Here is a 16,819-nt window from a genome sequence, read left to right on the forward strand (position 1 = left end):
TATGTGATTATAGACCTAAAGTTTTGTCTTTATTTTATCATGAGGCACATTTTTATCTGCATCTTTGCCAGCTTAGGGAAGCACCCCTGATTGTTGCTCCAATATGCAACAGGTCCGTCTCCTTTTAGGATTGTAACCCACCTAAATATGAGTTTGAGCTGGGCAGTATGCTCTGGATGAAATCAAATCTGGTATGTTCTCGCAGGCAAAGTGGCAGGTTTGTGACCTAAAAGTAGCACCACATTTGGCTTTGATTGTCTCAGTGTGCTCAGGCTGGCGGGCCTAACTTGGCAGAAGAGGCTGTGTGAAAGTCTTTCATCGGCCTCCAAACACACTGGTGCCTGCAACTTGTCAACAATGGCATGTGACTGGCTGTGGGCCACATATGTTCTGTTTACTTCCTTGGGGTTAATACTAGTTAGTATTGCATGCTGCAAGTTCTTTGTTTACTTCTTGCTTTGAATCATATCTTCTCCAACAGTGACTCCAAAGCTCCCTCAGCTGGGTTGGACACAATCTCTGTTATGGTTGTACATTAACTCCCAGAAGCAGACTCTTCTTCTGGACTTCAAGTACTCAACTAAATTCATCAAATGTTATAGCAACTCCTTGTCACCCACAGTTTGTCTTCAGCACTGTCACAAAAAGACCTTTAATTGGCAAAGAAGGCTGCTTTGGCAGGAAAATTATTTTTAATTATGTAGATAACTGTGCAGCCGTTCTCAATTAGTCAACATCTCCCATCTTCAGTTTTTTGTTGGGAGAAAGTGCATAAGAAAGGAGGTGGAGTTGCCATTCTGTTTAATAATTCTATTCAGTGCAATCATACGTCTAATGGGAACTTTGCTTCTTTTGAATAAATTGCTCTTCAGTTGAATTCATCAAGTCGAGCTGCATTCTTAAACATTTACAGGCCACCTAAATACAGCGCATTGTTTTTGATTACTTCATTGAACTGTTGTTTGTCATGCATTGACTTTGACTGTGAAGTTATATTTGGTGATTTTAACATTCATATTGACAACCTCCAGGACAGCGACACTAAAGAACTGCGTTGTATTCTGGATAACTACTCGCTAGATGGTTATGGTTAGGCTGAATTGTTGGGCAGGGAGTCTCGCAAGATTTTTTTTTGCAAGTTATCGCAATTTGGGGGTTACCTTCTAGACACCACCATCTTTGGACTTAATCATCCCGGAGCATCAAGACCAGGAGGGTGGCTCACATCACTCAGATCTTTAGACTGGCTTCCTGTCAAAGACTTGATTTTAAAATACCACTGTTGGTTTATAAAGCACTGAATGGTTGAGGGCCAAAATACATTCCTGATCTGCTGCTCCGTTATGAACCGTTCAGACCTCTCAGATCGTGTGGGACAGGTCTTCTTACTGTCCCCAGAATCAAAACTAAACATGGACTAGCAACATTCAGTTTTTATGCACCACATACCTGCAACAAACTCCCCCAAAACAAGAGATCTGCTCCAAATCTTGTTGTTTTAAATCAGGGTTTAAACCTTTTCTGTTTGCCACTGCATTTTATTAAGTTAAACTTGAGACTATTTATTCATATCTTGCACTGCACTGTGGCTGGTGGTCATTTTTTACCTGAATTGCCTTGTTATTGAAAGCTATACAAATAAACGTAAAGCAGCAAATAAACAGTCTAAAGCATGCAGAGAGGATGCGCACAGCCTCATGAAGTATGCTCTTTGCTGCTCAATCAGTTTTCTGCTGTTTCCACCAAATCCAGCCGTGCCTTGATCATTTCATGCACATAGTCATTTTCTCCAAGTCGAGATAATAATCCTTAAATTATGATAAATCACAGTTGTGGTACAGTACACAGGTTCTAGAGGATTGTGGCTGTTTTTACACGTTGGTCTCCTTTAGACCAGACAGACCTTAGCGCTCCTTCTACAGGCATACAGTAATGTCTGTAAAATATACATCAGGTGATCTCACTCCTTATAATTTTTTTGCAGAAACACACTGTAGATATGTGGAATTTTTCCCAACATACACCCACTTATGCAATAAATGTGGTGAGCAAGTCGTAATATGCTACATTATGCAACTGGGGGACTTGGTTTTGTTCCAGTGCTTTCCACCATATTGAAAAGCTTGTATCTCCAAAGTATCACATTTGCAGAAAACCTGCTTTGACATGTGTCTTCTAGGTGAATCCAATAGGTTTTAAAAATGTTTTTTTCAATGAGCCTAAAGGGTAGAAGGTAGGAAACATAAAAATATCAAATCTTAAAGATATATGGTTTTCTATTGACAGAGATGATGCAATGGATAACTGTTCCATCTTGTTTTTGGTGCATTTTTGTATGCAAGTTTGAAATGCTTTAAGCTTGCCACAATTTTCCTGCCTGTGGTACTAGTGGTATGATATGATGCACTAATTTAAAACTGTCTTTGACAGCTGGTTTTGTGTTTGTACGCCTGCATACTGAGCTACTGCATAGATGTGCAGTGGAACAAATTCTCAGTTGATGATGTGAATGAAATCATCTCTCACTGGAGTCTAGAAAGTTTAGTAATGTACATACATAGTCTAGTTTGGGCAACACAACATAATGAGCTACAAAACAACACCTACAGTGATCACAGCCAGTCAGTAGGGCTGAGCAATTAATTTAAATTTGATCCAAATCGCAATATGGCTTACTGCAATTTTCAAATTGCGGGATGAGGAGGAAATCGCAGTATTTGTTTAAGGTGAAATGTGTGTGAAAATACTATTTTAAATTAAATATTGTGGTGCTGCAGAGATGTCCTGGCTTACACATCATATTCTACAGACTTAAGAAAACATCTTTGTTTGTTAACTGCCATCATTTAGCCTCGAGGAAAAGCCATATACTTGCAGTTGTATACTCTCATAGTATAATATTATGATTACTATGTCCTCTGGCGCTAAACTTTTACAATTTTAATCATTGTTCTATTAAGATTTGTCAGTGTTGGGGAATAGTTAACTTCCTTGAGTTTAAGAAAGTGTTTTATTTTTATATTTATATCAGGATTAGTGGAAAATGATGTCATAATACCAACTGCAAATATGTTTTCATTTCATTTGTCATTTTTGCATGAAAGAAAATGATAGCTTTTGGATTGTGTTTAGCTTTCTTTAGTGTTATGGGTAGAAGGGCATCATTTCTAAATGACTAAAGAAACATAATTACAAGTCAGTATTTGTTTCGCGTGTTACCAAAATCCCCAGACTATGAAAACGACGAAAATGCAAAGCAATGAAAACAAAGTAGCAGCCCAAAAGCTAATGTTTAATGCATTGCTGTGCTTGGCCAGTGATACTTTTTAGTTTGTCACATGACAGTAGCTAGCCACTATTTTTTCCAGTCGTACTGTGATCGGGGAGAATTGGAAGCTTAAATTCAGTGTCAGTGCGTTTCGTCACTTTTTGAGGGTTTAGTTGGTTTCCTAATGGTACTGTGTGTGTACTATGTGCTATTTTCCTACAAAGTGATTTAAAATATTTCCTCCTCCTCACATCTTCCTTGGTGTGATATTCTCACTGGAAGGTGAAAACCTACATGTAGTGCAGCTGTAGCCTGTTGTCTCTGTTGGAAGGATGTTGGGTGTGTGTGAGCTGGGGGGATGAAATATAAGATGCCTCTAAAACATGTGTGACAACAGCTGAGCAAGCCACACAATAAAGCTCACGTTTAACTTCTTCCTCTTAAGCACCATTTCCTTCTTTCCTTCTCATTCTTTCCATTTTCCACATTTTGTAATTTATCCATCAGCTGTACTGCTCTAAAATTGCTATAATTTAAGCCGTGTCTGTAATTAACATAACTGTAAGTTAAAGCACTTTGAAGCCGGGCTCATTACCTCACCTGTGAGTTCGAGCACATCCATTTTACATGTTACAGTGAAGATTCATGCCGAGACACATTCTCACGGTCTGATGTGTGGTAGTCCTCTAGGTATTCAAGAAAATGAAAACGAAGCGGGGATAATCCAGGAAATGAAAAGTTATAAAGACAGCGGGGACACAGTGGGTCACATGATCAGCGTTTATTACTCTAATCCCATGTTGGGATCACAGCTGATGACCTGCATGTTGGAGCAAGTTGAAGAAGAATTGAAATGACAAATGGAGAGGCAACAGTTTACTTTGTTGCTGAATCATCCTGCATGTGTGAAGCTGTATGCATACCAAACACACACACACACACACTCACAGATCTCCCTCAGTCTCCCCCCAGCAATGCGTTGTTTGATGTTTTCCTTCATATTTTAGTTAACTGCATGTGTTCCCTTTTTGTTTTTTCAGAAGCTCTCCAGAGACCAGACTTTGAGAGTCAGGGTCTGACCGAAGCGGCCCGCTGGAACTCCAAAGAGAACTTGTTGGCCGGACCCAGCGAGAATGACCCCAACCTGTTTGTCGCACTCTATGACTTTGTGGCCAGTGGTGACAACACACTCAGCATTACTAAAGGTATGTAAAGGAGAGACAGACAAAACACAAATAAGGCCATTCATTCTCACATGTTTATATTAGGGCTGTCAAAGTTAACGCGATAATAACGCAAATTTATTTTAAAGTCACTAAATTCTTTAACGTGTTAATGGAACTTGCGATTTTTAGGGTTGTAGCGGGCTCAGTTTTAAAGCTAGAGTGAAGATAGTAGGTAATCCATTGGTACCAACCGTGTCATACTAGCTTGTCGCAAAGGAGTCTAAATAACGCTCCAAACTTCTACATTTTGGTGAGGAAAAACTGTCATGCCCTTGACCTCTCACCTCAAGATATATGAATGTAAATGAGTTCTAAGGGTACCCACGAGTCTCCCCTTTACAGACATGCCCACTTTATGATAATCACATGCAGTTTTGGGGCAAGTCAGCACACTGACACACTGACAGCTGTTGTTGCCTGTTGGGCTGCAGTTTGCCAGGTTATGATTTGAGCATATTTTTTATGCTAAATGCAGTACCTGTGAGGGTTTCTGGACAATATTTGTCATTGTTCTGTGTTGTTAATTGATTTCCAATAATAAATATATAGCTACATTTGCATAAAGCAGCATATTGGTCCACTCCCACGTTGATAAGAGCATTAAATACATGTCAAATCTCCCTTTAAGGTACAACTAACTATCTATGGAAAATCATGCGATCAATCGCAATTAAATATTTGAATCGATTGACAGCCCTAGTTTATATAGTATTAGTAGTTTGTGTTCAACTATGAATGATTCAGACCATTATGATATATGGGTTACTGGTATGGTTGAATCAATCTGACAGTAATCCCAATGATTTTTGACATTTTTGTCACTATAGGTGGATGTTGGCCATGATATGCAAAGTGACGAGAGAAAGTTTAAGTCTCAATAAGGTTATGAATCTTACTGGGAATTCGCTTATCAGAAGCCGAAATACTGATAAGCTGATTATTTACTTCCTGTGTCCTTCCCTCTCTGTCTTCATCCCCGTCTGACTCTCACTTCCCGACGATGGTCCCACACATGTTTTTCTTCTTCTTCTTCTGAGCCGACTGTAAAACAATACCGCAGTTGGATCACACCGACAAACAGAGGAAGGAAGGAGAGAACATATGCACCGGAATAAACAGGAAAATGTCCTGTACAACAATACTTTCCAGTTCATTCTAATATGAGCAGTAGCGCAAAGAAAAGTTCATTTTGTTTGGGTCTATATTTGCCAGATGAATAACTAATTTGAAGTTTGGTCAACACAATTAGGCCATTTGTTGGATTTAATTGTGTTATGTTCTATCCAAGCTAAACTAAAGTATAGAAGTGCATTTCTTTAGTCTAGGTCACCAAATGACTGGTGGAAAAGAAAAGCCCCTGTTGCTGATCTGAGGAAACTTGATATTAGATACAGTGAATTCCTGCATGTCTGACTTAAAAACATGCGGAGTTCAGTCCTAGTGCAGTGTCCAGATTGCAGCTGGTTCTTAATGCAAAGAATATGGAGGATTCATAACAAACCCACCCCTTGGAAATACTCTTTTCGAGATCACAGGAATGAGCTGTAACCATTAAAGTATGCAGCCAACAAGGTATTTCCTAGATAATTAAAAAAATGTTAATCTCACATGTTGATTAGGAGAGAAGCTGCGTGTGCTGGGTTACAACCACAACGGCGAGTGGTGCGAGGCACAGACCAAGAATGGCCAGGGCTGGGTGCCGTCCAACTACATCACCCCGGTCAACAGCCTGGAGAAGCACAGCTGGTACCATGGACCCGTGTCACGCAACGCTGCCGAGTACCTGCTCAGCTCGGGCATCAACGGGAGCTTTCTGGTCCGCGAGAGCGAGAGCAGCCCCGGCCAGAGGTCCATTTCTCTGCGGTACGAGGGGAGAGTCTACCATTACAGGATTAACACTGCGTCTGACGGCAAGGTAGGCATCAGGAAACACAAACACATACTGCGTATACACACCAAGAATGTCTTCTGTCTACTTAATAATAAAGGTCTGATTACTGTACGTTGACAACTGAAAATAGAAACAGAACATGCTCACAAATGCCTTAAGGTTCATCCTGCAAAATATATTAAAACATCCATTTACAAACTCTCACACAACTCGTGCAGTATAACCCAAGTCTGACTATTTAAAACACTTCCGCCACTACCGTGTCATGCTTGCACAGGCGTGCTGCAAGTCCGGACGAGTAGTGCGCCTGCCCAAGCATGAAACGGTGACAGGGATAAACGAGACTTGGATTAGAATGCACGAGTTGTGTGAGAGTTTATGAACTCATTCTTGACATAGTTTTGCTGTTGTTAAACGCGGACCCCATTTACTTCAATTTATTACGGATTTACTCCGTTTCGGATTCTCCGTACCAGATCAACATCTCTGGTAGACCATCCATAATAAATACTCGCATGTATTTTTTTGTGTGATAAATACATATGTAAGCTATTTTTTGAGTTGTCTCTTCTTGAAAGGAAGTGAATTTTAGTTCCTCTTGGAGAAGTGATGCAGTGTATATCTAGGGCTTTTATTGTGAAAGGTAAGACTTATCGGCTGTTGTGAATGTGAGGACAATAAGCATAATTTCCCAAATTAATAATACAAAGTACTTTGTAGCCGTTTGTGTTGTGATGCTCTGCTCACATTAATATATTATTTACGCGCCACAACTCATAGATTTGTCTCAATCACACTGTTCTCTTGTCTCGTCTGTCTGCCATTTTTTCTTCAGTGCAATGCATGATGGTATATAGTGCTCAGTTAGTGACCATCATTTATTCTCACTATACATTCGAACAGCACTACAAACTCACTATATAGTGCGTTTTAGATGTGGTTTTGTGATTTATTACTTGTTTACTTACAGCAAATGGCAGGACCTACCACATTGTTCTATATCAGCTGCAGTTGCAATGTAATGACTGATTTAAAGTAAAGATAGTAGTCGGGTGCAGTAACCAAAGGGGTAGCTTTTCAGCTGATACAGCACGTTAAGAAATGGGAAGACATATGTGTATCACACACACTCACAAAGTGACACTGATATCTGCAAGAACAAATCAGAACATTGTTCTGTTCTCCCACAAAGCTGGTCAGTTCACAGGTTTCCATCATTCAGAGAAATGCAAAGGTGGAACTTGAGATGTTTCATTTTATTATTTTTGTGCCCCTAAAATGCTAAAAAAAATGTTACGAGGTTTTGCATAGAATATTACTTGAAATCATAAATGTGAAGAAGTCAGGTTGGACAATGAAGGCAGGATATCTGGAGCTCTCAAGCTTTTAAATAAGATCCAGGTTACCCCATCCTGATGGTCATGGTAGATAAGTGTAAGCCATATTTTTATGTACGACTAAATTTCTTCAGTGGGATTCCCCCAAACTGCAATGTCAATGGAGAAGCCGCCGCCATTATGGCCGTGTCACCCTCCTGCCTGTGATGCAGTGAGGTGAGCTAGCTGGAGGAACGCTAGCTATGACAAGAATGCCTCTAACCACCACTGTGCTGCTCATAATGGCCAGCAGACGCGAGGCCAGCCAGACACTGACGCCCATGCTAAGACATGCATTAGCACAGACAGATGCAGCCAAGTATGCACGCACACACACACACACACAGACACACAAAACAAATGGCCCAAAACACACACACATGGTTCCCCATCTCATATTGTTTTCCATCCTCCCACTGAGCTACAACTCAAGAGTCTGGTATGATAGACTTCTCCAGTGATTTGAGATTACCTCAGCGCTCCCCCGAGCTGCAGCTTTGTTTCACACTGACTCTGTGATTAATACTGCTCTGAATAGTCAAACTGATTTTTCCCCTTAATTTAGTAAACGTTCAAGGTCTCAGCCAGTAGAGCGGCCTACTGACCATTAAATCCTCTTTAGATTTCAAAGGTCTTTTCACTGCACTTTTTCCATTTTTTCCTCCGCATGCCTTCAGCTCGCTCAAAGAGCCCGTTCACCAGTAAAGAAATGCACAGTGCAGATTGTAGAGCAAATTATTTTCAGGGTTATGTAAGACTTGGACAATGGAAAAGACTGTGTCCACTGAGCTCTGACCAATATCCTTCCCTCCACCGGCTTCCTGACTAATGCCTTGTGAGGTTTGAATGGGCTAAGACCGTTCTTTATGGAGAAAACGTTTGTGTTGTTTTGAGATTATTTCATGCTGTATTACTAGCACTTTTAACGTTTTGTTCTACGATATAAAATACGTCAGTAAATATCCCCCTAGTGAATTCTGAAGCCTTTATGTGCCTTAAAAAAGTGGCTAAATGAGACAAAACGTCATCACACCGACTCGTCCGCCTTTACAGCCTCGTCGCGTATACTTGCGCTCATGCGACCGTGGTGTAGTCCGCTCACAGCCTAACGTTAGCTTTTTACTTCAGCCGATTGAATTCACACTTCGAAAATCATAAAAGTCCTGAGAGCACTTTATACTGCTTATTATTTCTAGTATTTTTTTTTTGACGTTTTAAAATGTGTTTATTGGTTTTCATTTTATAGATAAGTTCAATGCAAACAACATTTTGTGTCATCAAATTTCATTGTTGCGGTGTGTCCAAAAATACTGACAATGACTGTAGGTCTGCAAATTACATATGAGGAGATTTAAAGCTTAGATTCAGCGTAGTCTAGGAAGGGATGCCACATTGCCACGAAGTGTAAACCCTGAGTTCCTCTAGTTTTAAGTGCTGCATGACATCTCTCAACCATAAAATGTAACTGGGAAATTGTGGGTTTTCCCAGTTTAGGAGAACTAGCCTGCGTGCTAACAACAATACAAAGGTCACAATCTTATAATTAGCTCCTCTAAGAGGAATATCCTCTCCTGAGACACTGAATATTGCAATCTAAGGATCAGGTTCTATCTACCTGCCCAAAAACTTCAGATAGAGTTTGGAAAATAGATTTCCAGTAGTTAGATAATTTAGGACAGAGCCTGAACATGTGTGCCAGAGTAACAGGGAGCTGCCTACAACGGTCACAAATAGAGTTTTACTTTGGAATAGTGAAGACGTTGTAGTACTTTGAACTGTATTAACCCATACCTAATACTGTGCATTGGCATTTTAATGTATTTTTACACAAGTAGTCATCATGTAATGAAAACATTTGGTAACATTTGTTTATTAAAATCTTAACAGCTGTGTTGCACTGTTTTGACAGTTGTTTAAGTGCAAAATTTGGCAGGTATTTGGTTTAGGAATTAGTGTTATCATAGCTGCTAAAAATGCTGTCGACATCCTAAACTGAACTGACCTCTCATGTACATCTACTCAAATGTAGAACCTCTTTCTCCTCCAGCTGTACGTCTCGTCGGAGAGCCGTTTCAACACACTGGCGGAGCTGGTGCACCACCACTCCACGGTGGCCGACGGCCTCATCACCACGCTGCACTACCCGGCGCCGAAGCGCAACAAGCCCACCATCTACGGGGTTTCTCCCAACTACGACAAATGGGAGATGGAGCGCACTGACATCACTATGAAGCACAAGCTGGGAGGAGGCCAGTACGGGGAGGTGTACGAGGGCGTCTGGAAGAAGTACAACCTCACTGTGGCTGTCAAGACACTAAAGGTAAGAAGACAGGTTGAGGATTTATAAGCTCATACATTTGATATTATAAGGAAAGGTTGTATATCAATATCCATCTGTAATTTGGCTGGAATAATGCTACCATCTGGTGTTGTATGGATGCAACTGCAACCAGCCAACCAGTTTTGCTCACTTTGTTGCCAATAACTCTGTCCAGGAGGATACAATGGAGGTGGAGGAGTTTCTCAAGGAGGCCGCTGTCATGAAAGAGATCAAACACCCCAACCTGGTACAACTGTTAGGTATGTTAACTTTCTCCTAAGAGGCCTTGTATGTATATCGTATTACCTCTACATTTGAATAAAGGATTTCTTTTGACTCAGATGAATTAAACTTTTCTGTTCTTTTGCATATGTACTCATATTTGCAGGTTAAATAGTTTAAGTAAATATTTTCAAGATTTTTACTGCATACATTTTGAAGTTTGTATATTTGTTCTAGAAAAACACACAAGGTTCGAACTATTCAAATATCTATTCACCCCCACCCCTTAGGTAAATCAAAAAGTTAAATATGACAAACATCGGCCAAAAAAAACAACTGGAGATGTACTCTGTTAATCGCCTATTGCCAATATATTTGGCAATAACACCTAAATGAGGTGGTAGCTGGCTGGAGGGAGATCGCCTGAAAGTCATTTCCAGTAAATATCACAATGTAAAACGGCTGTTTTCTGTTTAAAAAGTACAAATGTTGGAAGATAACAAGTACTACACACCCATCTTTTAAGTGATACATCTCCATTCTGATCTTGAGCGGACAGCTGATAAATACGTGGTTTGTTTACATGACGTAACGCTTGCTGTTAGGACACGGTGTCTCTCTCTCTGTGGCCGAGTTCTCTCCATCATTACGGTTGTTGTTGAATAATTCCTCGTTCAGCTTGACCTACAACGTTACATTTAAGTTTCAATTAATGAAAGTGACGTTATGTGACTCCCGTCATGTGGTGCATTCAGTGCACGCGAGGCAGACAGCCACGGTTGTGCTGCTGTTTTTTCATAATTGAATATTAATTTTCATATTCAAATTATTATTTTTTTACTATTCAAATATGTATATTTGAATTTAGAATATTCATTGACAGCCCTAATAATAGCTAGTGAAAGTAACATACGTACTTGTTTCCTTGGCAGGTGTGTGCACACGGGAGCCACCGTTCTACATTATCACAGAGTTCATGACCCATGGGAACCTACTAGACTACCTGAGGGAGTGCAACAGAGAGGAGGTCAATGCAGTGGTGCTGCTCCACATGGCCACGCAGATCTCCTCCGCCATGGAGTACCTGGAGAAAAAAAACTTTATACACAGGTGGGTGTGAAGATCTAACGCTTCGTTCTTCAAGTCTAAATCTAATAGAAGAGATCGGACAGTATTGCATCTGTGTGAATTGATTTTTATTTTCCTTGTCAGCCTGATTACCTGTCTATAGCAGCGTGGTCTCAGTCAGAGCTGCACAAATACTAAAGAAAAATATCTTCTTTGTCCTTAAATCTCCTTTTTCTCCCCATTCCTGAGCTGCTCTCTTCTCACTCTCCCATCTGTTCTCGCAGGAGGACAGACTTGCATCACAGACAAGTCCGTGTTGTTGCATAGCTTGTTTGTTCTGGCACGTTTAACAAGGACCTTTTAGAAGCAATGAGAAGATTTATGTCTTTTGTATTTGCCAAACCGCATTTTAATTTTTAAACCTGACAAGACTCAGCTTGCGGCTCTGCTCCACACAAAACAGCTGTAGAAATCCAACACTACGGTGGATGTTGTAATAAGACATTCTACTTTCTCTGTGTTTTTGTCTTCATTTTTTTTTTTCTTACTCACGGAGCTTTTGCATTTTTTTGGAGTAGTTTACTGTTCTGTCAGGATTTCCCCACAGCCTCCTGATCATAACTCAATCTCCTCTTAATTGTCCCCCGCAGGGACTTGGCTGCCCGTAACTGTCTGGTCGGGGAGAACCACCTGGTGAAGGTTGCAGACTTCGGCTTGAGCAGGCTAATGACTGGAGACACCTACACAGCTCATGCTGGGGCCAAGTTCCCCATCAAGTGGACCGCTCCGGAGAGTCTGGCCTACAACAAGTTCTCCATTAAGTCTGATGTCTGGGGTAAGTTTGATCTCATCGCTAAACGCTTAAATGTATTCCTGGTGTTCCTGCTTGAATAGCTCATTTCTTTCAGGTTCATCATCATCATTATAATATTTCACATATTCCCACCATGTCTTTACGTTCCAGTCATTTAGCTCTTGATGTATGAATAACACAACTAGCTGTCTACATCTCCAGCATTTGGTGTGCTGCTGTGGGAGATCGCCACCTACGGCATGTCTCCCTACCCCGGAATTGACCTGTCCCAAGTGTACGAGCTGCTGGAGAAAGACTACCGAATGGACCGACCAGAGGGCTGCCCCGAGAAGGTCTACGAGCTCATGAGGGACTGTGAGTAGCAAAACTCATCTATCCAGTATATGATGAGAGGTCTCTGTTCTATTGGAGGGACTTTTTAATTATCATCTTTGGCAAAGATAATAAGATACAAATGCAAAAGTCTGTCACTGAGTGACTGACTGAGTGATGAAGTTACATGATTGGTCGGCCAAGTGTTGGGGTTTCCTCATTGGCCGTTGCTTTTTCAAAATGAAAAGGCAGGAACAGTCCTTTGTTTATGTTTATGTGTCAGCGGTTCCACTCAGCCATATACTCGGTTTTGACCGAGTCTTGTTTTTTGCCTTCCTGTCAGGTTGGAGGTGGAACCCCTCAGAACGTCCTTCTTTTGCTGAAACACACCAAGCCTTTGAGACCATGTTCCAGGAGTCCAGCATCTCTGATGGTCAGTACTGCTTTCTTTAGATATCCAAAGCACCGTCACTCATGGGTGTTGTTTTCTAATATCCATAGATACCCTCTTGTAATGGTTCTTTTGTCATAGTGCAATAAGATTGTTAAATCCTGACTGCATCTTTGCTGTTAGAGGTGGAAAAGGAGCTGGGCAAGAAAGGGAAGAAGGCAACATTAGGCCCCATCCAGAAGGCTCCAGAGCTGCCCATCAAAAGCAGAACTCTCCGCAAAAACATGGACAACCGGGATGGAGATAGTCCAGGTGAGATGCCTCCTGCCCATGTTTCTACAACTTGTTGTAAAATAGAAAATCATTTTTCTAGTCCGTCGATCGTAGTTTGATAGTTAGTGAAAGTATTGTATTCTTCCTTATCACTGATGATTTCCTGTTTCCTTTGGGCTCTTCCTCAGACCCACTGGAGCCGGAGGTAGCTGTGTCGTCACCCATGCTCCCCAGGAAAGAGCGCCCCCTCCTGGACAGTAACCTGAACGAGGATGACCGCTTGATACCCAAAGACAAGGACAAGTCGCGTGGCTTCCTCAGTCTCATAAAGAAAAAGAAAAAAAACGCACCGGCTCCGCCCAAACGCAGCTCCTCTTTCAGAGAGATGGACATCCACCCTGACAGGAGGGGCGCGACCCCAGATCTCCGAGACAGCGACAGCTTCAACAACGGTGCTTCATTGGCCATTAACGACATCACACACGGCCTCGATTCTGCAAAGTTCCTGAGTAACAATAACGGGGCAGGGGGCATCACCAACGGGGCTCCCACCTACCCGGGACCTTTGTTTCCCAGGAAGAAGGGAGCTCCGGCTGTGCCTGGCCCTGGAGGGAAAACAGCTACAACACCGCCCAGCGAGGAGGAATCCATGTCTAACTCAAAACGTTTTCTCTGGTCCTCTAGCATGCCCAGCGGCTCAGATGGCACCGAATGGAAGTCTGTCACACTGCCGCGAGACCTCGGCCAGCGCCACTTTGACTCAGGCACCTTCGGGGGCAAGCCGGCTCTGCCACGCAAGAGAACCAGCGAGCAAAAAGGGGAGAACGCCCCTCGAATGGGCACCCTGACTCCCCCGCCGCGTCTGAACACCTTATCAGATGTTTCCTCTGCCTTTTTAGGCAAAGACACTGATCCCAGTCCTGGTTCCAGTCCCCAGGCGTTAACACCGAAGGTGGTCAGGAGACCGGGGTTGCCGGGACTGGAGAACTCCAAGACCAGCGCTCTCCACGCTGAGCTTCTCAAGCCCAACGTGTTCCCTGCTTTAGGGGCAGCTGGAGACGAGTGCAGGGCCCGCAGACACAGGCACACTGGGGACTCGTCATCTGTCAGGGAAAGAGGAAAGTTACAGAAACCCAAGCCAGCCCCGCCTCCGCCGCCCACCAACGCCCGAACGGGCAAGACTTCCCGCAGCCCCACTCAAGAACTCCCCTCCCCGTCGTCCACCACCTCAGATGTCAAAGCTAAGGGCCTCCCCTCTCTCTCAGAGCCCCACCATACAACCACTGCCAGTGACCAAGCCCGCTCACCCCTCAGTGAGGGCTCCAAGAAGTTGCCCCTGGGCTCCACCTCCAAACCTCAACCGTTAAAGACCTCCGCCTCCTCCTCCTCAGTGACCACCTCCCTCTCCAGCCAGAGCCTCGGAGGCTTCTCCTCCTCCCTCACCTCCCCCGGCGACCTCAGCTCGCCCACCGCTTTCATCCCCCTAGTGAACACCCGACGCTCCCTCCGTAAAATTGCACCCCGCCAGGCCGCCGAGCGCACCCCCAACTCGGCGGTGACGCGCGAGATGGTGCTGGAAGGCACCGAGCTGCTCTGCACGGCCATTTGCCGCAACTCGGAGCAGACGGGTAGCCACAGCGCCGTGCTGGAGGCCGGAAAGAACCTGTCCAAGTACTGCGTGAGCTACGTCGACTCCATACAGCATATGAGGAACAAGTTCGCCTTCCGCGAGGCCATCAACAAGCTCGAGAGCAGCCTGCGCGAGCTGCAAATCTGCCCCACCGCCACAGGGGGCGCCAACGCACAGCAGGACTTCAGCAAGCTGCTGTCCTCTGTCAAAGAGATCAGTGACATTGTTCAGAGGTAGCGCCATAAAATCTTAAAACTACCAAGATATTAAACTGATATGAACTGTATCCCTTTTTTTCTGAGCGTGCGCATGAACTGCGCTCCGTGCCGAGCTCGTGATGGAGGGTAAAGCCTGCGGGAGAGCAGCAGCAGCAGCAGAGTGTCGGTTACACACTACAGCACACTCTGAAACACTTAAGCCTGTGGTTATCGTGGATGGAATCAAAGGAATCTCTCTGTAGACGTCGTCAGACAGAGTTTGCAATATTGAAAAAAGCCTTAACCATGAATGAACGGCGTCTTCTGGCCTTCATGAGAGGCGAGGGGCCAACTCTTTTATCAACATGACTTTTCACCAATCATTTTTGAAATGATCATGTCTTATGTATTCTAGTTTTCCCCTTTATCGATGACACTAGTAGAGAAGAGGCCTGTGATATTTGTTTCCAGCACTGTTAAAGTGTCGATGACAATGAGCAAAAACAAAAACACTTAACCTCATTCTTGTTCTAGGATGCCTTCTAACACTTAAACGACTGATCTCATAGTTTCCATTGTCACCTGTAAGAATTAGGGAGCTTCTGGAACCACACGGCGTTTTTATAACCTGATGTCCAGCACCCCCCAACATTTTGCATCGCTTAGTTTGTACCATTTCATCTGTGATTGGTTGTGTGCAGAGTGATGAAAAGGTGTCAGTGATTGTTCTGTATGAATGCTTTTTTGCAGTATTTGCAACCATGTGCCATAAAATAATAATGGGAGCAAAGCAAAACGAGGCAGAATGAGCTTCACCTTTTTTTGCTTCACTGCACACTTTGGTAACAAATAGTGCCTTAAAACACTATTGGCAGAGCTGTTTTTTAAAAGACTTGCCACTTAACATGTGCAGAAATGTGGTAAAAGAATAGCTGTGTTGATTTGTTTATTGGATTTAAATGTGTGATTGCCATACCAAAAAAAAATCTCCAGTCTGTACTGGAGAGGGACCAGGGTGCACGATCTGCTTCTTAGTGGATCTGACTGTTGTTTTATGTCGTCCTTAGACTGGACCTTTTTCTTATTTTTATAAAAACTGATTCAACTTTCTCTACATGCCAGTCACAAAAGCCATCAGTAGCAGCTCGGCCTTGCAGCAGCAGCAGCAGCACACTGTTTGATCTGACTGAAACGGTGTTTCTCCGACCACGGATCTCTTTGCCTGAGAGAATTAGCTTTGATGGAGGGATTATGTCACGTGGTCTAAATGCTGTTTCAGAGGCCTTTCCACCCCAGCAGGAAAACAAATATATATCTCCTGGGGGAAACACTGGACTGAAATGTTTATGGATCTGTCACTTGCTGTCTTACAGAATAATGAATAAGTGAGAAACTGACCATTATAGACTAAAAGAACCCATGAAATTCCACTGTAACATCACACGTTTCTACTCGTCAGTAACTCCTGGACATTTTTTAGTATTCGTGCTGTAGTCGTCTCACCCCATGTGCCCGGTCTGACTGCGATGCCTGAGGACACAAGTCAACTGCAAGCTGCCTTGACTTCAACATGGTACTGTCAGTGTTGGCTCTTTGTTTTTTGTTTTTTTATTCCGCTCCTTTACCACCATACCACTACTCTACTTTAATGTCTAAGCCTCCTCACCAATTTTGTAGACAAACTTTTGCTTTCCTTTGTAAATATGTTTTCTTTTTCCTATTTGTTTCTCTCTCTCTCTCTCTCTCTAGCCTTGGTGCAATTTTTGTTGCAATAAAATACAACGCAGTTGTGCTACTTGAAATACATTACAGTCTAGTGCTTTTTCCTCAG

General features: G+C 42.9%; 1 protein-coding gene across 4 annotated transcripts in view; it reads left to right on the top strand.

The window, feature by feature from the left end:
• Positions 1 to 16,794, top strand: part of abl1 (c-abl oncogene 1, non-receptor tyrosine kinase) — a 44,053-nt gene extending 27,259 nt beyond the window's left edge. For 2 of the 4 annotated variants that reach the window (XM_074618198.1, XM_074618200.1), the window contains 10 exons: positions 4,309 to 4,473; positions 6,114 to 6,409; positions 9,791 to 10,081; positions 10,257 to 10,341; positions 11,236 to 11,413; positions 12,022 to 12,206; positions 12,387 to 12,539; positions 12,841 to 12,930; positions 13,072 to 13,200; positions 13,350 to 16,794. In XM_074618198.1, the coding sequence (XP_074474299.1) occupies positions 4,309 to 4,473; positions 6,114 to 6,409; positions 9,791 to 10,081; positions 10,257 to 10,341; positions 11,236 to 11,413; positions 12,022 to 12,206; positions 12,387 to 12,539; positions 12,841 to 12,930; positions 13,072 to 13,200; positions 13,350 to 15,028 (3,251 nt within the window). In that variant the 3' untranslated portion in view covers positions 15,029 to 16,794. The remainder of the gene's footprint in view (positions 1 to 4,308; positions 4,474 to 6,113; positions 6,410 to 9,790; positions 10,082 to 10,256; positions 10,342 to 11,235; positions 11,414 to 12,021; positions 12,207 to 12,386; positions 12,540 to 12,840; positions 12,931 to 13,071; positions 13,201 to 13,349) is intronic. The other 2 variants (XM_074618199.1, XM_074618201.1) reach the window with 1 other exon arrangement.
• The last annotated feature ends 25 nt before the right edge of the window (positions 16,795 to 16,819 follow it).

The sequence above is a fragment of the Sebastes fasciatus genome, chromosome 19 (genome assembly GCF_043250625.1).
Source record: "Sebastes fasciatus isolate fSebFas1 chromosome 19, fSebFas1.pri, whole genome shotgun sequence".
In the NCBI taxonomy this organism is placed as follows: domain Eukaryota; kingdom Metazoa; phylum Chordata; class Actinopteri; order Perciformes; family Sebastidae; genus Sebastes; species Sebastes fasciatus.